Here is a 25,294-nt window from a genome sequence, read left to right as displayed (position 1 = left end):
TACTTCACCCACAAATAAAAAACTGAGAAAATCAAAGCTATAAGTGACAGATATTAGTCCCTACAGGATTTGATTTTATGACCTATTTTTATGTAATTTGGGTACATTTTGTGGAATATTTTGAAGAAAATTGCAGGATTTTGGAAAAATTGAGGGTTCTTTTATCTATTTGATATTAAAAATGACTGCCATCATGTGATATAAGCGTGGGGAATGTGATTGTGGAGTTTCATTGAATTTGTGTATTAATTTGGAGATTAATTATTTACACAAGGATTCATGGTTTCTCTGACTGTTTTTGCTTTCTGCTGAAGGCCAAATTGGATGCTCTAAAGGGCACGATTTTGCCCCCGGGCCTTGAGTTTGACACATGTAAATGTGATTAGAATTCAATCTATTTTGTCAGAAATGTAATATTTGGTCATGTGAACATGTTTTTGTGAATATTTCTCACAGTTTTGTTAATAGATTTCACTGCAACTTATGTGGTATTATCTCATCTTTACAAAAGTCAGAAATGAGAACAGTGACATCCACATGAACACTTTTCTGCTTGTTTATTTTATTTAAGCCCATATGGATGTTTCAGGACATTTTCAGTGGTGTCAGATCTTAGTTTTTCTACTTAAGCCACATTTCATACCAATAGAAATATAAATATTGAAAGGAAATGCACTTCTTTAATCCCATTTAATCAGAAACACAAACTGCTGTATATTTGATCTTCCTGTTTATATTGATTTTATGGCTGATAGACATTAAAGACATTCATTAAGATAAGATAAGATAAGGAGACAAGGCTTGCAGAATGTTTAACATCTTTTAAATTACTCCTAATAACTTTATACACTTGGCTTCATGTGATTTCATTTTCTTATTTGATTTTATCTTCTCATAAATGCATGGATTCTGTTTACCTGTCTGTTGTTTGATTGCTTTGATGGTCTTTTACTGCTGTGTGTCAAACCCTTGTTTTATAAAAGTGCTGTATGAACAAAGTTATTATTATTAATAAACATACAAGCTCACGTGATTTCTAAAGGCTGAATTATAATGAAAACTGCAAAAATACAAGGAAAGTCTCTCATTTAGGCATGTGAGACAGAATATTATTCTTTTTGATGTGTTTTTGTAAATGAATGTTTAGTCTAGTGAATAAAGCACGTGGTCCCAGTCAGCTGACCAAAAAACATACATTACAGAAAAATACACCAAATGAAAAATATATAAAAATGACACATTTATCATGTCCTATAGAATTAAATCAAGGAAATCACACACACTATTTAACTTTACACCCACAAATAAAGCCCTTTATAACACTACAGAGCACAGAGTATGTACACCTCTTCGTAAGTCCAACCTTCAAACACATACTCATTTGGCCATAATTGACAACTGTACTTAAGCTCCTCCCACTATATGAATACATACTTCCAACGGGCACTGTACTAGTAATAATAATAACAAACTGGATTGAATACTTTGAATATTGAGATTTATTGTTAGAAATTGGCTCAAAATAAGCTAAAAAAAATAATGACTTGGTAAAAATTCTCAGTTATACAAAAAAATCAGGGTTGGAATGTATTTATTATGTTAAATCACTGTATTTTCAATATTAGATATTTTATACAGAGGTGAAAATGATGGATTACAAGTACTTACATTACTGTAATTGAGTTGCTTTTATGGGTACTTGTACTTTTGAGTATATTTCTAAATTAGTAATTTTACTTGTACTTAAGTATGTTTTAAAATAAGTAATTTAATTCATCACGTTTCTACACTCAACTGTTAGTGAGTTTTTTTTGTTTTGTTTTAAAATGATCATCAGGACGTTGTTAAAATATATAAAAAAATGAAATGACCAGACAATCAAATGCATCACATCATAGTCGACCAATCAGATTAAACGTAATGTACGGCACCAAAACAGCATTGAATGTTGGTTATTTTCCCAGTTTTAGAGTTTATAAATGTATCTACACTTAGAGCCTGAGCATTTTTTATATTTTCAATTTAATTCATCTGTGTTATTTAATTAAAAAATAATTGTACATTTTGACAAACCTTTTATTTTATACAGAGGCTTTTGTGGAAAATAAATTCAGTTCAAATTGTGGTGGATTGTGTTTCTTCCTTTTTAAGTTTATACATGAGATGTTTACTGTATGTAAGGGAACTGTACCAAGATTTATGACCAACAATAAACATGGGTGGTGAAAGTAACCAGTACCAGTTTTATTTTGATTACTATTGATTAAGAAGAGGTCAGATTTTAATGGAAAGTATGGAACGTGGAAATAAGAGAAGAATCTAAGATGAAAAACGTGACCCAAACATGTTAAACCACACACTTTTATTCCATAACGTAAAGCATCTGCATCCATAAAACTCTAGTTCAAGATTCATCGTACAGATTTGTCTTTGTTACATAAGTGTAACAACATTACATTTTATCCACTTCATCACATTACCGTGAGCCAGTACAAATTATGTTTTCTGTAAATTAAGTGCAAAAACTCTTGCCACTAAGAGTTAAATGTGTTGTAAAAAGGCTTTTTATGGAGCGTTAAGGCAGTAGAGGAAAACAAGTGCTTATATTTAAGGCAGCAAACGGTGATTTATGCAAACATTCAAAAAATAATTCCCTTGTGTAAAAATCTACTGTTCATCCATGCAACAGTATCGATTCAAATATCATCTTAGTCTTCAAATGTTTGAAGGAAAGGTGTGAAACCCCTTAAAGCAATGATTGTTGGGCTGTGGTTCAGCGTTTACTCTGGGGAGCAGTAGCGTCCAGCGAACAGAACGCTCATGGACGGGTTGTGTCTGATGAAGAAGAGGAAGGGGTGATCAGCGATGAAGGGCGGCTGAATCCTGGCACAGCGCAGCATCATGATGGCGGCGGTAGCAGCGGCTGCTTCAGTTCCTTCTTCATTCACCTCCACAAACGCCTTATGCACCACTTTAGAAAGCACCAGGTCATTGGAAGGAGACATGCCTGTTACACAACGACAGGATGGACAGGGTTACAATACAGGAAGTGATCAAAACTAAGACAAAACCCCACTGTAAACCTAACCAACTCTAACACTAACACATACTCTAACAGTAGCTCTAATCCAGTAATTATGTGTTGAAAACGATGCATGTTTTCTATTACTATTGCAATTGTTTAGAAAACTAAAGCAGCCATTAGTAAATGGACGTGTTTCATTGATAGTTCAGCTTTATTTAGCTCTGAGACAGTGGTTCTCAACCTTTTTAGCCCTCGACCACCAAAATAAAGGTTCCAGAGAGCGGGGACCCCCACTGTAGCTGAAGGTGGTTGAACATAGACATGAACATTCAGGAAGTTTATTATTATTATAGTCATCTTAAAGATGGAAATCCTTGTGTTAATCAGAAATGTGTTAAAAGTGACCAAAAATGGTGGAAAAGGTTTGTGAAATAAGTTTTTAAAAAATTGGTTAAAAGTTGGAAATTAGAGTGGGCAAAAACAGACAGATAAAGTAGCAAAAAGGGTTCAAAGTGTCAATATTGACTTAAAAGTGACAGAAATGGGGGGAGGGGAATTTGGGGTGATTTCATTTAAAAAGTAGGAACAATTAGTTTAATCTGGCAAATAATGAGGTGGTAGAGGGGTCGTATTCTGAGCGAGAGGTTGGAGGTTTGATCCCAGTCTATTCCTGTCTATGTGTTGAAGTGTCCTTGGGCAAGACACTGAACCCTAAGTTGCTCTCAGTGGTTGACCAGCACCTTGTATGGCAGCTCAGTCCCATTGGTGTGTGAATGGGTGAATGAGCTGATATTGTAAAGCGCTTTGAGAATATTTCAGTATAGGGATAAAGAACTATCCCTATACCATTTACCATGACATATGGTGAAGAGACAATAATAAGTCAACATATGTGACATTAGGTGTGAAAAGTAGTGGTAAAGGTTTATGAGTGCTGAAAACACGTTGAAATGTGATGGAGAAGTATCAGAAATGGGAGTAATGTAGTAAAAATGCACTAAAAGAAGCAAAAATATGGCTAGAAAAAGTGATGAAAATAGGCTAAAATATGGAGTAGTTTGGTGTAGTTGCAGAAAAAGGGTAAAAATAAACAAAAATGGGCTGAAATTGTTCAGAAAATATTCTTTGTTTCTTTAAAGCGTCTGGCGACCCCCTCCTAGTGAAACATAAAGACTGCAAAACATGTGATTTCTCTTAATACATCCATTAATTTCCAGACCCACTTTGTCCGATTTCAGGGTCCTTCTCTTAATACAATGAATGAATTAGTTGGTAAAAAAAAGACTAATTAATTACTAAATTATAGTTTAATTTAGCCCTGATCTAAACCTAATTAACCAACTTTATAATAGAGAATAAAAAACACTAAAAGTATTGTTTTTATGATGATAAATAGAAAAAATGAGGTAAAACATGATGAAATCGTACCAGAGAAGTCGCTGGCTGCCATGTCGAACACGTTCTCCATTCCCATGCTGATCAGAACGTTCTTCAGGTCGTACGTTTCCTCCAGTTTGAAGCGAGGCAGACCCACCTGGATCTCCGTCTCATCCATCATGTCTGGTCTGGTCCACTCCACAAAGTTCTCATAGGTCAGCTCTCTCTCCAGCTGAGGGAGGAGACACACATCGTTTGGGTCTTAGAGGCCTTAAGATGTGCCTGAGTGCAAATATGTGCGTGTTGTACCTTTTCCAGACCGGTGGAGTCGTCCTCGATGCCGTTAGGGAGGAAGATGAGCATGCTCAGCTCTTTGCCTTTGTACGGCATTTCTAAGATCTGTCAGACACAACATTTAAAACATTAGCTTTAATTTTTCCTGTGTTAGATTTCAGTGATTTTTAAGGTGTTTTGATAAAGATAAATTATTAAACATTTAAAAGTAAAACAAAACACAAGAAAGACATCCATATTATTGTATATGTTTGAGTCTAATGACTAAAAATGACATTAAAGGTTTTAACCATCAGGTTGAGATAAATAGATTCATTACTAGAACAAGATCACGGGTACAAGCGGCTGAAATGAGTTTCCTCCGTAGGGTGGCTGGGCTCCCCCCTTAGAGATAGGGTGAGAAGCTCAGTTATTCAGGAGGGGCTCAAAGTAGAGTCGCTGCTCCTCCGCATCGAGAAGAGCCAGATGAGGTGGCTCGGGCACCTAATTAGGATGCCCCGGGAAAGACCCAGGACACGCTGGAGAGACTATGTCTCTCGGCTGGCCTGGGAACGTCTCGGGGTCCCCCCGGAAGAGCTGGAGGAAGTGGCCGGGGAGAGGGAAGTCTGGGCCTCCCTACTGAGGATGCTGCCCCCGCGACACGGAAACGGTTAAGCGGAAGAAGATAGATGGATGGTGATTCATTACTAAATTACCTGGCAGCCAGCTTCAGGGATGAAGGTCAGCGGGAACTTGGTTTTTTGATACATCATCTTCACATCTTTGGTGTCTCTCTAAAGAGATCAAACAAAAAAAAAGGAATAGGATTCACTTAAAGTTTAATTCGTTAATGAAATAACGTAAGAAAATAAATGTGTCTTTTTATGACAAATTCAAACCTGATACATTATTTAAATCTTGATTCTCTGATAATACAATTGTAAAAAATAAAATATTTATACTTTTTTTAAAGTTTAAAAAAAAAGCAAAGTACTAAGATGATCCAATTACCAAATGCTTTGATGACTGTTGATCAAAGCACTCTGATTCTGGTCCAACTCTCAACATTTCAGTCAAAGTATTTCAATTTGGCATATTTAGTTGTAAAATGTCAGAGTGACTGCCCTCTATGGGTTAAAACCTGCTATTACAATTGATTTTTACTATTGGCTGAGAACAAGATCATGTGATGTTTTGGGACCATCTTCCATCACAAACAAGCACCGTTAGCCCCGCCCCTTTTATAAAAACTAGCACCTGTGGGGTCTGTATATCTCTGAATATTGAGATATACTGAGTAACGAGTAGCTAGTTAGCATAGCATTGATTGTTCGTTGGAGATTTTATAGTATAGACTGGGCGTGTCTTACTGTTCCAGGAGCACCGCCCTTAATCAAGGCATTTTTTTGAATTTCCCTCCTAGTGGCAGGTCAGGTGAAAGCAGGTGTTTAGTTACTCTTTAATGGCCCTATTCTCTCATTTGGACTTAAAGGTGCAGTCTGCAACTCTCTAAAAGTGACTTTTTGTCATATTTGCTAAAGCTGTCACTATGTAAGGACAGCTTTACATCAAACTAGTTGTGTGAAAAAAAAACAGACTCATTGATTCCCTCCTGCTGCTCCTGCAGCTTTTGGCAGATTGCCAGAATGCACCATGACCGAGCAAAAAGATCCAATCAGAGCCAGGATTGTGTTTGATGGGCTGTCTGAGAGCTGTTGCTCACAGGCCCCGCCCCTTTCTCAGAGCTAGAGCGCATCGTTTTTACAGTGTATGGTGTGGAGGAGTAGAAGATGGAATTAGCAATTTTTCTGGTTGAAAGGTAATTACTGCTGCTTGATTTACAGTATGTTTGATTTGTAATTGTTACAGTTGAACTCTGTGGTGCATGTGTTGTTTGTGTGTGCGCAGCAGCCTCCGTATGGCTGCTGTAAGTGACACGTGTTGCTGCTGCTGCTGAGGTGTGGCACATTGAGAGCGAGAAGTGCTGCAGTAATATGCTTTTAACAGAGCATGTTTTTATATTACTGTGATGTTGCTGTCGGACTAACGTTAGCTTGTTAGCTCCTCTGAGGAAGGGCAAGAGAGCAGCAGGGAGGGAGGGGGAGAGAGGGCTCTGAGAGTCGTGGATTGCACCTTTAAGCACTTTTTTACGCACCTGCAGTTACGCTCCTCTCTCCTATGCTTATTCTCCGGTCCATGCTCCTGACACGCCCACCGTGAGTAAGCAACCAAAAGTGCGTAGTTTTCTTTATGCTTATAAATGTCATTGAAATCCGTGAAAATGATAAAGCATTTCAATAATTGATAAACAATGTAACAGGTTGTTTGATCAGATTGTTGATCAGATTATTGCAGGGGACATTTTTCTGTCTGAGCCACAGTTAAAATATCTATTATTCCCCCTCATATTAACGCCATTATTAAGGTTTTTTGTGTGGAAAGCCTGATTTTATTAACTTCTTATATTCCTTCATTTAGAAATGATCAGCGCGTCATCATCATCATCATCATCATCATTATCTGTCATCAATGTTTCACTAGTTATTGACTCTGTAGTGGATCAAACTGTGGCTTTACGTTATACACAGGGTTCAAATAGTTTAATCAGTCTGACGTCTGTCTTTAACGAGCTGCAGCAGCTGACGTGCACACCGCACACAGCTGATCAGCTCCTCAACACTGATCTCACCCTCTCCAGGACAAGGAGTGGACAACACGGGTAAAACATAATGGAATGTAACACATTTTGTCCCGTTTAGAACTGGTAAATGTGAACATATTAGAAACGCTGATGGTCAATCCTTTGGCGTGCTTGTGTGACTCCTCCCAGTGTCACTTTGGATAGATTCTTTCTGGGAGTCTCTTCTGCAATATTATGAGTGTGTGTGGCTTCAATTATAACTAAGTCCAAACTACTATATTCTATATATAATATAACGTTTCACCTTATCGTGGTGCTGCACTAATTCCAGGGTTAGAGGAAGATGGGAGAAACAGCGTCACTGTGCAGCTTTTATTTATGACTTACGCGCATGGGAAAATAGAGCCCTATATGATTTAAAGTCCCTATGTCACCATTTTTCATGTCGATGCAAAATGAAAGAACAAACCGTAAATAGAGCGACCACTAAATATTTCACATTATCATGTCCATTTTTGCATTAAATTTTGCATTTTGATGTTGGTTCTTAGGTGTTTTTTCAGCTCCACTGCAGCGCTGAATCAGACAAATAACATCATAATCGTCACTTTTATTAACGAATATCAGCATGATTTTATTACATAAAATAAGATGGCGTTAAAAACATAAAATGCCAAAAACTTTGACATAAGGACTTTAACAGATTCTCATATTGTCCCGTCAGTTTTGTGAGATTTAGCTGCAGTCACATTTATTTACCTTGTTGATCCTAAACTTGGCGTCACGTGTGGACGACTCAGTGAACTGCTTGTTCCAGTTTCCTTTGAAGTAAATGGCATTGACCAGAACCAACCTGGTCATGTTATCCACCACACCCTGAGCCAACACATCCTTTATTTTACCTGCAAAACACCACACACGCACACACAGAAATGTCACATCGACACCTCATAGGTTCTCTTACAGTAACGCTCTGGGTGAGTGAAAAGCAGAGAGAGGAAACTTTTATCATCATCGTTCACAATTAACATTCATGTCAGCATTTAGAATAATGACTAATCTGAGCATTTATACAGGAAACAACAATGGGATTATGTGTTTTTGGAGGATTTTGTATATTTTTCTCTCATTTTATGTGCGTTTGTTTTAGTTTTGAGTTTTTGGATTCATTTTGTGCATTTTAATCGTTGTTTTGTATATTATTCCATCATTTAGTGTGTTTTTGCTGTTGTTTTTCTATAATTTTCTGTAATTAAGTATGTTTTGTTGGTTTTGTTGAGTAATTTTGTTTATTTTTGTAGTCATATTCTCTTTTTTTCTGCGTTTTTGTGTATTTTGTATTTGTCATTTGGGTTTTGCAAGTACTTTAATGCATTTCTGTTGTAGTAATGTACGTTTTTGGAGTAATTCTGTGTATTTTTATTGTTGTTTTGTATAGTATTGTCATTTTCTGTGTTTTATGTCATCATCTTATATATTATATATTATTATATATATAATTTGTGCTTTGTTGTTATCTGTTTTTTCGAAGTCATTTCATGTGTTTTTTTTGGTAATTTTCATGGATTTTGGAGTCATTTTGTGTTGTTATTGTAGTCACATTATATATTTTTGTGTTATTATCGTTGTCGTCTTAAGTGTTTTGCAATTACTATAGTGCATTTGTGTTGTCATAATGTGTATTTTTGGAATAATTTTGCGTACATTTATTGTTTTGTATAATATTCATTTTGTGTGTTTTTGTCATCGTTTTATATGTTTCTCTAATTTTGTGTGTTGCTGTTAACTGTTTTTTGCAGTCATTAAGTCTGTTTTTCTTGTCGTTATTGTATTATTGTGTTCATATCTCATTTCTTGCTTCTTTTTTTGTGTATTTTTGTAGTCATCTTGTGTGTTTTGTGAGTACTTTAGTTCATTTTTGTTGTAATGTGTTTTTGGAGTCATTCTGTGTATTTTTATGGTTGTTTTGTATACTTTTCGGTCATTTTGTGTGTTTTTGTTGTGTCGTTTTCTTGTGCTTTGCGAGTACTTTAGTGAACTTTTGTCATAATTTTGTGTGATTTTGGAATTTCTCTGTCATTTTCTGTGTTTTTTTGAGCCATTTTTTTTACATTTAACAAAATAAATGACACTGATAGTTGCTAGTTTCTAATGTCTGGTGTAAAAATATCGACAGATTTGACTGAGGTTGATGATTTTTGACATGTCCACACACTCAGACTAGGTGACCCACCCTGTGTCTGGCTCTCCACCCAGCTGTTGATGTTGAGTCTTGCAGTTTCACTGCTGGTGATGAAGTCCACAGGCTGCAGCTCAGCGCTGTAGTGCTTCCTCGTATTTGTGAGAAAATCCTGAAAAAGCCAAAAAGGATTTAATGAGACAAACAAAACTCACTTTGTATTTCCTCAACACTCCCACGGTAAATCTGACCTGTGATGTGTCAAATCTAACACATGAACAAGTATATCCGCTTGGTCATTGTTTCCATTCTGCATGACTTCACCTTTAGTCATTCTAGTGTATAAACAAATCCACGCCTTCCAAAGGAAATCCTTTACACACACACCCACACAGAGACACACACACCTCAACAAACTGGAAGGTCTGCTCCCCATACAGCCTGTTGGCCACACTCAGGGCATACGGAGCGCCTGCTTTGTTGAGCTCCGTCAGCAGCTCCCCAAACCTCACATGGACGTCATCCTGACAGTCCTTGGTTTTCATGCACTGAGGGAGAAACACACAAGAAGAAAACATCAAACAGTCAGGAATACGAATAGAATACCTATAAATACACCAATAAACTTAAATTGTACTAATTATATGCATGCGTGTCAATTTTCTGTGATTAAATGAAAACTGTGTTTTAATTGAAGTAAACTAAAACAGTGTCAAAAAAATTGGTGAATAAACAATCAAATAAAGTACCAAAAAATGTTTTAAATTGTTGTAAAATGTATGTCTTTACAGGCATTCAAGCAAAAAACAAATAAACGACATATGTATTACATGTTTGAATCCACATAACAACTTTCCATCACAAATATAACACATTATAAGAATGACCTAGAGTTGTATGAAGGAATCCCAACGCTGCTTATAAGCATTAAAGCCCCTCCACCACCACCATGTTGTTGTTATTCACACTCTTTGACTTAGTGCATGTGTGTTTCAAACAAATCTGTTTACTAGGATGGAAAAGAACCAACACATGCTTTATAAAGGTGATGTTCTTTCCTTTCTACTATAAAGCAGCGGTTCTCAACCTTGGGGCTGCGAGACTCTGGGAGGGGGTTCCCAGATGCCTTCTAGAAACTAAGAAAACTTTTTGAACAATTTGAGCCTATTTTTACTCTTTTTCTGCAGCTACCACCAAACTATCCATATTTAAACCTATTTTCATCACTTTTTTTCTTGCCATATTTTTGCTCCTTTAATGCATTTTTGCTACATTACTCCATTTCTGACACTTCTCCATCAAATTCAAAGCCTTTTCTGCATAATTTTTCCACTTTCAAAACATTTCTGCCCTTATAAACCTTTTCCTCCTAATGTCATATATGTTAACCCTTATTGTCACTTTTAACCTCTTTTCACCATATTTCATACTTAATTTTTTCAATTTAACCACATTCATGATTTGTCATGCCCATTATTTGCCAGTTTAAACTAATCGTTTCAATATTGACATCTTTTTACCACTTTTTCTGTCTGTTTTTGGTCACTCTAATTTGCAACTTTTAACCAATTTCTGTGGTTTTTAAAATCCTATTTCACCACATTTTCCTACCATTTTTTGGTCACTTTGAACCCATTTTATTTCTGATTAAAACCAGGATTTCCATCTTTAAGATGACTATAATAATAATAAACGTTCCTAGATAACAGTGGATATTATTCAGATGAATAAATAAATGTGGTTATCACAGATTCAAAGAACAATAGACCATCATTTTACTGACTTTATGGATGAACCCCAAAAAACTCTTCCCTTTATTCCCCCTTATAGATGGCCCTGGTCCCTGGAACCTTTATTTTGGTAGTCTCGGGCTGAAAAGGTTGAGAACCACTGGTTTAAAACATGTTTAATGTGCTGTCACACACACACACACACACACATTTGTTAAAGCAGCTCCAACAACACATTCATTCGTTCATTCATAAAGCTCTACATTCTCCTGTTATACATTAACCCTATGGAGCCGTCACACAGCCGTCCTTCAGCAAACACCGCTTTAAAGATTGATTATTATCGCTCACATATCAGCTCAGCAAAGCAAAGAGAAGTAATAAAACATAGGAACAGCCACGGTTCTTTCCACCTGACGTCACCTGTTAGTAATAGGAAAAACTCTGCGTATTTATTTAGTGCCTGAGCTGATGATGATGATGATGGGAACATCTTCTGCAGACCAACGGGCAGGCTGAACTTGGTCTGCTGCTGCATCTGCATCTGCATCTGCATCGGCTTTGGCTTTGGCTGAGCTGGAGCAAGCTTCGGCCGCGATGACTCAGCAAAACGCAGAACCTGGAGGTGTAACGCATCATGTGGGCTGTTAGCTTTAGCTTATAGTAGTGGAAAGAACTTTAACCCTCTTGAGTAAAACTAGAGGTTCAGGGCCCAAATACGGCCCTTAGAGCATCTAGTGTGTCCCGCAGGAAAAAGAAGAAAACATCAATCATTGTGTGAATTATTAAATATCTCAGAAAATTAATAAAACTCCACAATATTTGCAGAACTCACAATTTTCATTAAATTTACATTTTCCGATGTTGTTTATACATTAAAAAATAAAAACGGTGCAGTTTTAATCTCAAATTGTTCAAAGGAATTATACATTTTTCCTAAAATCCTGCAATTTTTCTCACAAAATTTCCAGAACTTAAATAAAAATGTGTCACAAAATCAAAGAAATTTAAGCAAAGATCCTGTATGGACTGATTTCTGTCACTTATTGCTTGAATAATGTCAGTGCCTTACATACTTTATACATCATTTATACATGAAAGTGAAAACGAAGGCACAATAACAATGAAATGCTCATTTCCCAGAAATAAATATGTGGCTAATTGAATTCAAATGGTTGTATAAGAATTATTCACCATTAAAAGCCTGTAGTTTCATATGAATTACTATGAGGTTGTGGGTTCAAGTCCTTCTTGTAATAAGAATAATGAACCTTTTATATATAAATTTTGAATTGTATTGAGTTACATTTCTTAATGTAATATTGTTTAAACAACAAATACAAAGACTAAAACATTTAAATTGTGAAAAACTTAAATCAATTTTACTAGAAAACAAATAAAATAAAATAAAATAAAATGAAATAAAATAAAATAAAAATGAAATAAAATAAAGACTTGAAAATAATAATTAAAGTAATTTAACTGAGAAAACTCAGTTAATACAGTATAAACCATGTATAAGTGGATTAAAAATATTTTCTTGTGCACACTTCTATTTTTTAATCATGATGAAATAAAAATACAAAACCTTTAATAGACTGAAATGGAAAAAGTTTGAACATATTATTAAAAGTAAAAGGAAAAACAGACATGAATGTAACATTAGTCCTAACGTTATTTATACTAAATACAACTACTACAGGTTCATTGGTTGTGGAGAAACACATTCATAATCACGAGGCTGTTAGTTTTCACATGCATCAGTCGTAACAAGTCCTGCTGAGTCAGCGTGCGTTAAGATCAGCGCTGCTGATGACAGTTAAAATAATACAAACGCATTCACATCCATCTTTAATAAACCTTCCTTCCTTCCTGCTTTAGCTCTTTGTTCAGGTTGATTAACAACATTCTTACATCTAATCTGAGCTCAGAAAAAACTCAACATTCCTATTTTAATCAGCGTTCCTACAGCTTTAGTCAAATTAGATTCAAGACTTTTTATTGCCATTTGAAATGAAATTTAAGACCAACTTCACAGTATAATATAATTGGGAGAAAAAAAAACAAAAAAAAAAACACCACATCAATGACATAGGGTTAGGGTAAAAAATGTTCCCGTGTCTAGTGCAGACGTGCAACATGTAAACACACAAAAATATACAAAATAATGGTAAAATACTCAAAAAAACAGACGAAAATAATTCACCAACACCAAAAAATCAAGATGTTTACAAATATAGCCAGAAATCTACGAAACAACAATAAAAACACAAAAATAATTCAGGCAATTTTCGCTAAATTTTCCCATGTTGTTTATACATTAAAAAATAAAAACTAATGTTACCATTTATTTTGAAATGTGAGATTAATTACAATCATAAAATCATACTTTTTATTAGTTTAAATTTAAGAATTTTAAAACATTGATTTAAGACATTTTAATGACAATTAAGGACTTATTTTTAGATTGATGAACTTAATGCTTTTAATTTAAGACTTTAATTAAGGATCTGCGGGAACCCTGTTAATCTGACTAAGATCTTTTTATGAAAAGCCTTTCACACACCAAATGGTGGAAAGATTCCAAGAGGACGAACTGAAATACATTCTTTCTTTTGTTATTTATTTATTGCAGTGCATTTACTTATCTTTTACATCACAGCCCATATTCGTGGGAGAACCTCCAAACTCGTGGATTGCAGCAGATAAGGGTAAAAGGTGAGGCTCCTCCCACACACACACACACACACACACACACACCCACCTGACCAGCATGACTGATCCGGGTGTGGCTTTACTCTTCCCGTCAGTGGGAGTGAATGATCTTGTTGCACACAAAGCCGACCTTCATTCTGCTATTGCAGCAACTTCCACTTCATTATGTGTCACGTTACCACAGAACGTACAAAGTCTGACTGTTAATCTATTTCTTTCTCTCCAGGGGATAATTGTGTGTTTTCCTCTTTAACCCCTGTGCACTCCTTTTAATTTACATGTACACACAGGGTCCGTCTCATAAAAGTGCAATAAAATTGTACAACATTATTATTTTTCTTCCATCCACTGCATCAGATCATTTAAACTACTTCAGACTTATCCATAGATAGAACATTTATTATCATTTTCAAACCCTTTTTATGTTTGTATGCACTTTTAAACATGACAAACTATTTTTTTCAGCAGGAAAAACACTAAATATGCAGTATTTTCTTTCAAAAATGAGGGCCAAAGTGAAATATTTTTGATGAATTGACCATGTCATTAATTGAAAGCAGAATTTAATTTAAGGAATTATTAATTTTGGCACGAGGACAGTTTTAAAGAAAAAATTACACTTGTTCACCTTGTATATTTTGCATGATAAGACATCCAGGTTTTCACTGAAATTTCCCTCAAACTTTATGCAATTGCTCTGGTTGGTAGGGGGTCATTACACCTAAAACATATTTTCCCTTTTATTTTGAAGGTGGATGCTTTGAACTACTAGGTATTAATTGAAAAAGCATTATGATATGTCATGATTACAGTATATGGAAAATATGTGGTTACAATGGGAGTCAATGGGGTAAATGTGTCAGTATGATGCATACATATCTTGTTTCTATACACATCCAATACACAGGGCTTTGGAATTAAGCAAATAAAAATGAAAGATAACAATAGTAGCAAAATTAAAATTAAATAAAAAATGACCAAAAAATTGAGAGCTGAACAAATAAAAACAGCCAAAATGTCACTTTTGGTCACAAAGATGCTCCGAGGGTTCAAGTATTAAACGATAAATCACTGATTCTGGTAAAGCCCTGTTTAGGTGATGCTTCGTTTGCGAATACATCGATAAAGTCGTTACAATTACATATTTTCCTCAAATTATTACATAACATTAAATAGAAATTGGTCACAAAATCAAGGAAATTTAAATATATATATCTGTCACTTATTGATTGGATATTGTCAGTTTATTACACACTTTTTAGTTTATGTATACATAAAAGTGTAAACTAGGGAACAATAATGTTGAAATTACTCGTTTTCCCAACATGAAATCTGTGGCCCACTGCTAAACTAAAATGAGTTGGACACCCCGGCTTTAAACCAGTGTTTCCCAAACCCCTTAAATCAAACATACATTATTTATTTGTGTCTGTAGGCTCATCTAAACTCTTTCCTGTGTCTCGTCCAACATTAACCTTGAATTTAAGCCTTTTTATTCATTTATTTCTGATGTTTTGCTCATTTTAGAATTGGAACTTCCCTTTTAGGTGTGTTTTAAAGAGTTGTGCCACACATTATTATTGATGGATGAGAAAAAAGTCTGTGTGCATGTAAAAAAAAAAAAAAAAGCTATAATGTTAAAAAATAAATTGACAAATGTTTCTGTGTACCTCCTGAGAGGTGTTCAAGTACCCCTATGGATACACATACCCCAGTTTGGGAACCACTGCTATAAACCAACTGTGACCCACGTTTCACCACGATCACTAAATTATTAAATCCATAATTTTTTTCAACAGATGTTGAAAACACATATATAATATATATTTTTTTTTAATTCAATCTATAATTATTCTATATATTTTCATGTGCAACACGCATTTTACAGCATGCCTGTCAAAAGAAAAGTTTCTTTTAAAATAAAAAGATAGAGGTAGAGCAAACTTTACATCATGAAAAAATAACATTAAAAATAAGAAATAACTAAGATTTACTCTGAAAATAGACTAAGTAGACTTCACAATTACATAATTTCATCAAAAGACACTTACACTTTTTATTTAATCCCAATTTCTTTGCTTTGATCTGTTTTGTGTTATTAAAAAAATGTAGTGACATTTTGTCTGTTAATTATTGCAATAAAGCATGAAAATAAATAAATAAAAATACAAGTCCAACATGATAGACATTATATATTCATTAATTGACCAGCAATACAGATCTGTGACCCACTTTTGGGTCCCAACCCACCAGTTGAGAATTGCTGCTTTAAACAGTTGTTGGTATTTCTTATTCAACTGTAGATATTTTAAGCCAGAAATTCTTCCTTCACATGACTTCTTCTTAGTAACCGATAGCGTGTACTACAAACCTTTAAACCTCACCCTTCTGTGGTATTTATCTTGTTTCCATAGCAACACAACAAACAGCAGCCCGTCATAAAATCTCATCAGAGGCGGAGGGAAAGAAACTAATACAGGCCACGCCTCCTGCAGTGCCTAGTCTGAAAAACCCTGTGTATCTACTTTTTATTATTGTAAACCTAGTTTCTTAATGGGACATGTGCCAGAGTGTTTGTCTGTATATACCATATGTGTTCACCTTGTTGTTAAAAAAAGAAAATATATTCTGTACGGACGTTTCTAAATGGAAATAATGTTAATATGTGAAAAAATAAATGAATCCTACATTCAACACTCATCTCTGAGATCAACGGTAATATACAGATGTTGTACCTCTGACATCTGCTCTGCTGTTCTGCCCCTCGCCCCCAGCATCACCATGGCCAGCGCTGAGGAGATGCTAAAAGGAGAGAAGAAGACGTTGGCCGTCCCGTCGTTGTCACTCAGCGTCTTGAGCAGAGCCACGGAGAAGGCGGTGTTGGCCTGGGTCAGAGGGCTGAGGGACGCCATTGTCTGTGAGACAGAAAGCAATGCATGAATCTACTATTAATGGTATTACATCCAATTTGTCCCACAGGATGGTTGTGCTGACAGAGAAAATTACACAAACCATTATTCCTGAGGTGTCAAACTCATTTTATCTCAAAGGCAACATTCTCCACCCAGTTTGACATCAAATGGACCAAAACAGATGAATCCAAGCATTTTTACAAAGGAAACAACAAGGAGTTTGTCCCATACGTTGGTATCCATGATGTAAAAACACCTGAAACATTACTATACAGGGTTTTACTCCATAATCCATGTTTTTCCCAGTCACTCTCTCTTTCAAATGATCAAACTTTATCCAGGATGTTTAGTATTATTTGGGCCATAGTATAAAGTCATCTTGAAAATGTAAATCCTTGTTTTAATCTGAAATAAAATGGGTTAAAAGTGACCAAAAATGGTGGAAAAGGTGGTGAAATGGGATTTAAAAAACCACAGAAATTGGTTAAAAGTTGCAAATGAAAGAGGGCAAAAACGGACAGAAAAAGTGATAAAAAAAGGGTTTCAAAGTGTCAATACAGTATTGGCTTAAAAGTGGCGAAAGATGATGAAATATATGGTGAAAAGAGGTTAAAAGTGACAATAATGGGTCAACATATGCAACATTAGGTGGAAAGGGGTTATAACAGTGCTGAAAATTTATTGAAAGTTATATATATATATATAAAAAATGTGCAGTAAAGGCATTGAAATTTGATGGAGAAGTGGCAGAAATGGGAGTAAAATGTAGCAAAAATGCATTAAAAGGAGCAAAAATATGGCAAGAAAAAGTGATGAAAATAAGTTTAAAAAAATATGGCAGGTTTGGTATTGTTACAGAAAAAGGGTAAAAATAGGCACAAATTGGATCAAATTGTTCAGAAAATATTCTTAGTTTCTTGAAGGCCTCTGGCAAACCCAAATGGGGCCCTGACCCCAAGGTTGAGAACCCCTGAATTAGTAGACAGCTTAGTTACACATATTTTTGGGCTCAAATTACAATAATTGTGTTTTTCTTGTTTGGTCCCTGAACTAAAACGTGTCTAACAGCCCTTGTTTATTACATAATAATTCAATATACAAGCCTACAAAAACATACAAAAGATAGTTTGCAATGACAGCCATCCAATTTTATTTTACATATACTTTTTTTTTTTATTATTATTGTTTTTTCTGTGTTTTATTTATAGTTTGTGAAGGCTTGATCCAGGTTAACAACACTATTATTATCAGTTAGCATTTTTAAATAGAAATGTAAGCACATTTTATTTTGTTTTTGCCTTCTTATGATCTAAATGTAAATGAAAACTGCTTAAAAGCAGAAAACCCACTAAAATATGAAAGAATAAAACGTTTTGGAGGTATTGGTTATTTTTAAAGTGTGAATAAAAGGTACATTTCTCCGTCTCTTCAAAAATCCAACACAAATTGAATGAATCCTGCAGTTACTCACATTTATCTGGTATGTAGGTGAGGACTAGGAGGTCTCGGTGGTCTCTGAAGAAGAGTTTCAACAGGCAGAAAACACAACTTTAAAGATCCACACACAGACACGCCCTACAAACAGGACTTCCGCGTTTTCCCTCTTTCTACGGAAGCCGAGATTGAGAAAAACAACAACTTCGCGCTACACTTCCGGATGTGTGAAAACTTAAAATATTTTTTAGGACTTTAAAAGATCATTGAGACGAGTCAAATAAACAAATAGCATTTACTATGTGCAGCTGCATTAGACATTTTATTCAGTAATTTTTATTTTTTTAAATTTTAATTTATTACGTATGGAAAAGGATAATAATAATAATAATAATAATAATAATAATAATAATAATAATAATAATAATAATAATAATAATAATTGTTTGATTATTTTAATTTTCCTAGGTTTTTTGTTTTTTTTTTTACTGGCAGGGATGGGCTTCCATATGAATGGGCTCTGTCTTAACTGTAATGTATTTTTATTCTATTCTGACACATATTAGTTTTTCTTCTTCTTCTTCAAATAAATGAAAACAATACCAACCAGAAAATGTACCTTTTACTGTCATTTCTTTAAGCGCTGTCAAGATTTTTTTTTTTCCAAGTTCTATTCATACCAGTAAGTGAAGGGTAGTAACTTACGGAAGCGTAGAGCTGCCACAGTTGAAAATATATTTTTGATCACTATATTGTACGAACAATATACTTATATTGTACGAACAATATACTATATTGTACGAACAATATACTTATATTGTACGAACAATATACTATATTGTACGAACAATATACTATATTGTACGAACAATATACTTATATTGTACGAACAATATACTATATTGTACGAACAATATACTATATTGTACAAACAATATACTGTATTGTACGAACAATATACTTATATTGTACGAACAATATACTATATTGTACAAACATGATATTATATTGTACGAACAATATAATTATATTGTACAAACATGATATTATATTGTACGAACAATATAGTTATATTGTTCGAACAATATAACTATATTGTACGAACAATATAATGATATTATTCGAAAGTGGATTTTGATAAGGAAGATACGGAAGCGTAGACGAAGACGATGAATGTGCAGGATTTGATCAAATTCTACTTCATGCTTGGGCTGAGGCATGGAGAAATCCTCATGATGCTTCGCTCAGTGGACGATATTGTTATTAGTATGCGCACACTGAGGAGAAAGCTTCAAAGTATGAGGCTGTACAGGAGGAAAAACCAGTCGGATCCTCTGGAGGTAGCAGCGTTCCTCATTGATCAACTCGAGAACCACGGTAGGCTTTATGGATACAAGTTTCACCACCTAAAGTGTCTTCAAGCTGGATACGTGGTGACCCAAAATACAGTGAGACATCTGCTTAAATTTATTGACCCCAGTGGTGTGGAACTGAGGCAAAGAAGACGGCTGATGCGACGCATGTATGTGAACCCTGGACCCAATTTTCTTTGGCATGTTGACTCGTACGATAAACTGAAGCCATTTGGAATATGTATAAATGGAGCAATTGATGGCTTTTCCAGACAAATTATATGGCTTCATGCATTTTCAACAAACAGTGATCCGAAAATCATCGCTGGCTATTTCTTAACTGAAGTTGAAGAGAGAATGGGGACTCCTGCCAGAATCCGAGCAGATTTGGGGACTGAAAATGTCATCATGGCAGAGATGCAGCGATTCCTTCGGTGGAGTGTTGATCACTCCACCAGTAACTGCTACATCTCTGGATCCAGCAATCACAACCAGCGGATCGAAAGCTGGTGGGCTTTTCTGAGGACGCACCACGCTCAACACTGGATGAATCGTTTCCAGAAACTGAAAGACAATGACTGCTTCTCTGGTGACTTTTTGGATAAGCAGCTTGTTCTCTTTACTTGTTTAAGGATTGTTGAGGTATGTATGTTAACAGTCATACTTAGAACATCAAAACAATCATGCTCATTATCTGTATAAGAATGATTATGCTGCATTATGTGTGTGAGAGGCAGAGGGAAAGTGATAGTAAATGTAAGAAGTAGTGCTGGGCGATATGGACCAAAATATCTCAATATTTTATCCTCAAAATTGTGATATACAATATAAATCTCGATATTTTTAACACAACAGTCTTACTAGAAATACAATTCTGGGTCAAATTTGCTGATAGAAAATGCCAGTTGCACAAGCCACTTTTGGCTTTTTCTTCCAGGGACAGCATGTGTGAGTGATTCCTGTAGTGTCTCTTTTTTTTACGAGTAAGTCTGAGATGCATTAAGCAATCCATCTAACTGTTCTTTTCATGCTTTTCTTTCTTTTTTTCTCTTTTTTTTCCAACACTACAAGTGCAATCTTTTAACAGCAATGCATGTTTTGTTATTGCAATTAAATAAATGAATTTATTTTATTGCATAATTGTGACCATCACCAGCCCTCCCTAAGGAAGGGTAAGAAATACTTTATTAAAGGGAGGATGTAAAAAGACAGGGCAGTGTTACACCAAGGTGAGGGGGTGGGGGTAGTGGGAAAGGAACAGGGAGGAGGGAAGAATTGATTGTTTTCAAGTGAGAATGAGATGTGGTTGTGTATATTGTGCTTATTATGTTGAGTTATCAAGCCAGTTTGGTGACCAGTGTGAGGCTTAGGAATAATGGTGGTGGCTGTGGACAGAGGGAGAAGTGAGTGGAAATTCCATAAAACAGGTATTTGGGAACAACGTGTCTATGGTTGAGCCCAGTATGAGTGTTATCCCACAGCCCAAGGCCAGTGCATCCATGACCAATGTATGTGTAAAAACTGCCCCCCCACATATACACCCGAGAAAGCCCCAAGGAGCCAAGGACCCAGGGCACCACGCCACTGACCCCAACCCCCAGGCCACCCTGCCAACATAATTTGACATAAACCTGCTGGAAATAGCTTATGAACATAACATTGAACCTCAAAAATTATTTTCTAAAGGAGAGAGATTTTACATTTTTTGCTTATTTGTGAATGTAATTTTTATTGACACTTTCAGACTACAGGGTATGTCCTCTCCCCTAAGTATTTATCCCCTAAGTATCTATTTTATTTGAGAAATTGTACAAGCCACAAACAGATTGTAAATAACAAGTAAAAACTATTTCTTCTACAGGAGGAGCTGCAAGAAGTTTCACATCTGTGGAACATCCACATCATCCGTCACAGCAGAAATGCAGTGGCACCAAGTGGACGTCCACTTCTTCTGTACACCATTCCTCATCTGTTTGGTGGACAAGATCACCTGAAAACAGTCTCTCCAGGAGCTGTGGAGGCTTGTAAAGAGGAGTGCCAACAGAGAGGACATTATCCTTGTGATGAAACCGTTTTCAATTTGTGCTGCCATATTATGTCAGAGAACTTCTTGCTCCCACCAAGCAATACAGAAGAAGCCATAGAGTTATATCTTTTCCTTAGAACATACATTCTGAAAACCTTATAAGCAGTCTCATGTTCCAAGGTTGTAGGTAAAAATTCCTGCATGTCAATTAATAACGTAATAATAAATGTCAACTTAGAGGCAGACACAGTTAAGCTTTTGGGAACGTAATCTCTATATTAATTAAATTGATATTTAATCACAATTATGACATAATTCTAATTCTAATCGTAAATTACAAATTTATGGGAACATAAATGTGTGATATATTGTTTCAAAGGTAATTCAACGTAGATTACGATTATGCCTTGCACAATTTGATTAGGGGCCCACTCCCCTTTTTTCGGCAATTTCCATTAAAGTCATTTTCTCATTTATTTGTGAGTCAAATATTGCGACAGTTGGTGGTACCGAATCGTTGACACATTCCAATATATGAATGGGGCCCATTACCCCGTATGTCCCATGGGGGCGCCAGGGGCCCCATTTTTTTACTCGGTGGAACCGAGTCATTTGACTGAATTCTTGGGAACGTGGTACATGCCATTTGGCACGGAGACGTTCCGCGGGCCCGGTCGTAGTTTATCCGAACTTGTTGAATTTGTTTTCCTTTCATAAGCCTAAATCTCATATTGTTATCAACCATTGTATTTACAACATTTAATGTTTTTCTTTTTGGAATAATGAAGCCAAGTGAAATGATGAAAACCCCAAATAAAAAAATACAGCACCATCAAAACAACAATAATAAATATACCACATTGTTCAAAAAACAAATATGTTTATCTTTTTTCAGCTGTCAAGAATACAACAACAATTTTGTTCAATTCAAAACTACACAACACTTTTTTCATGGTAACTGGCACAAACATATCCAACAGCCAATGCAATGTTTCTGAATCCAGTTCTAAATTCAGGAGTGAACTTGTGTTTTTAAAGTTTAGAATAGAATAATTATAAACCCCCTTTTAAATACCATCCTACAGAAAACTCAATGGTGTTTGAATGATCAAGAACATGCCTGTTTAGGCAAACCACATACAGTATATAATTAACTCTACATTAACATTTTTTGGCTTTAAGTGAAAATGCTAGTCTTTGCTATAACATGCTTGTTGCTTGAAAATATAAAACAGTGAAATATCAAGCATTGTGGAAAACATGAAATAAAATAAAACAAACAACACTACAGGCAACAGTTTTTGACCTGCATATTTAGCCACACATTCAGTGCAAAAGATCAACACAAGATTTTTTCCCCCTGGAATTATTTTCCCTTACATTACCACTCCTTTCCCATTTTTTTAATTTTTTTTTTTTTTTGAGATGGAAAATCAAACAAAGTTTGAACTTTATTTCCAGGCACATAAAAAAGTTGTAAACCCCAGCAAGAGTTCCTGATCATTACAACATTAAGGGACATGTGTTAAGGCTTTACTTTCACTCCAAAAGGACAGAAAGTGTTTGTTATTGGAGGATCTTTTAAGCCTTAAGTGACTGTCAGTCACGCTGAAATGAAACAATGAAAATATCAGTGTCATGAGTACATTTCACTCATCTTCTCTTCCTTGTAGATCATCTACAGCCTATCACCAGGCTCTACGCATCACTGTGAACACAATGCAAACTAACAGAAGTGTGCTTCTAATATATATATTTTTAGTTTGAGATCCTGTCCCATTCAAGTCCATTGATCATTGGCAGCAAGAGGGAATGTGGTTAATTAAAGAAGCCTTCAAGAGTCACTTAAGCTATGGCTGAAAACCTGACGAAGCAAATCTGGGGGAAATTAATTAAATAAATAGAAGCGAGTCACTTACATCTATCTAGCAAGTTCGAAAGATAAAGATCATTCTGGAAACAACTGCATTATCCCTAGAACTTGAATAGTGTTGTGTGTGAATATTTTCTGCGCAAATATGAGGCATTATTAATAGCTTTAAACAAACGCAGTGACTAGGAAATGGAGAAAAAGTTACAAACACAGGGACAAAGAACACAGGATAGATTTTAGAAGAAATCTGCAATCTCCTTTCCCATTTTAAATGACACATTCAGTCCTTAGTGGTATACATTTTACTACCTTGTATATCAAAATAAATTATGTCCTGTATTTGACCAAAACACTTTTTTGTTTAGTTCTCTTTTTCCATTTCAAAGTTTGTTGGGTAGTAGGCAGAGTAACCTGATTTAAACGATGCTGAATTCTAAGGAGTTTTGGTTAAGTAGTATACTATCCATATCAGCACGCAGTTCTGGGTAGGAAGCATATGTCATTGGCAGCTCCAGAGTTGGCCCACAAGTATGAGCAACCGGTCTCCTTGCTAGTCCTTCTACTGGTGTAAACAACACCTCAATTTTTTTAACACAGATAACATCTGATCCTGTGACAAATCTTAACATTCTTCTGAGACCTGCATCGTCCAGTCCTCTGATGTACTGCTGCAAAAAACGAAAGCTCTGATTCTCTGCTTGAGTTGTAGGAGATGCATCCAGTAACTTCAAAAACTTTCTTGTGGTTGGCTTTTTTTCCTCATACATCAGTAGCACATTTTGCGGGCTCAAAAAGGATTCCTTTAAAATGTAGCTGGCAGTGAAGGACATATGTTCTGCAGCATATCTTGGTTTTTGGATCAGGTGTTTGTGGGCTGCACTTACAAGAATTGCTTTTAAATTTTCTCGTGTGGGAATAATTGTTACATTCAAGCGATCCAGAAGATCAATTAGTTCATCTCCATCCTCATCTAGAAGGTTCTCTTTTAAGGCAGTGGTCAGAAGATCCCTGTCTGACTGACTAATGTACAGAAGAAGGCTTTCCAACAGCATGTCATCTGAGACTTCATTCTCCCCAAAAATGAGAGCAACTGAGAAAGCAGGGGCAAAGCGACAAGGAAAATATCCGTGGTCCTTAAATCCTTTAAATAGGATCCGGCCGATGGCTTTCCACTCCTCTTTCTTCCATTTATTAGTCAATGATGGGACCCTCACTTCTTCTCCTTCAGCTGTGCGGTCCATAAACTCAGTCCAAAATGCAGCATACACATCTCTTGAGACACCATCTGCATCAGCTCCCCTTTCATCTATGAAACTGTATTTCAGAGTTTGTTTTAGAAGTGATGGGTCATTGAACTGCTTTATCATCTCCTCAAGAAGATTAATCCTGTGTAGTTTTATAGTTACACAAACTATTTCATATGAAGCTGTATTGATGCTTGCTTCATCACCTGCTGCTGAAGTGATGTGTGCTGTGCTTGTAGAAGGAAGATCAAAGGATGTGAAACCTAACCCATTTCCTTCAAATAGCACGTGAGGCTGATATACCAACGTGTCATCAAGTTGACCAGCCACGGCCTCTCCAAGGACTGGACCAAAAGTCACCTCAGATGTACTGGAGAGAGTGTCTGCATCAATCTCATAATCTGATGATAGAATGACAATGGTGTCAGTGACTTGGTCATTTGTATATGTATCTCTCATTTCCATATTATTCTCATCAGATTTCCCCTCATCGCTTTCCTCATTATCTGTTTG

General features: G+C 35.7%; 1 protein-coding gene across 2 annotated transcripts; it reads right to left on the bottom strand.

Annotated features, from left to right (window-relative positions):
* Nucleotides 1–2,533: 2,533 nt before the first annotated feature.
* Nucleotides 2,534–18,482, bottom strand: LOC114454003 (leukocyte elastase inhibitor-like). 2 transcript variants are annotated; one of them, XM_028434066.1, is made up of 10 exons: nt 18,324–18,482; nt 16,676–16,855; nt 11,689–11,844; nt 9,903–10,043; nt 9,550–9,667; nt 8,076–8,218; nt 5,392–5,469; nt 4,712–4,801; nt 4,454–4,634; nt 2,534–3,007 (listed from the first exon to the last, which is right to left on the bottom strand). In XM_028434066.1, exons 2-10 carry the CDS (start codon nt 16,850–16,852, stop codon nt 2,781–2,783), a joined length of 1,311 nt encoding a protein of 436 aa, XP_028289867.1. In that variant the 5' UTR covers nt 16,853–16,855; nt 18,324–18,482; the 3' UTR covers nt 2,534–2,780. The 2 variants fall into 2 exon arrangements, with proteins under 2 accessions (XP_028289867.1, XP_028289868.1); XM_028434067.1 differs by lacking the exon at nt 11,689–11,844.
* Nucleotides 18,483–25,294: the final 6,812 nt, after the last annotated feature.

The sequence above is a fragment of the Gouania willdenowi genome, chromosome 20 (assembly GCF_900634775.1).
Source record: "Gouania willdenowi chromosome 20, fGouWil2.1, whole genome shotgun sequence".
Lineage (NCBI taxonomy): Eukaryota > Metazoa > Chordata > Actinopteri > Blenniiformes > Gobiesocidae > Gouania > Gouania willdenowi.
Note: the sequence above shows the minus strand (reverse complement) of the source record. Positions and strands in the feature narration are given on the sequence as shown.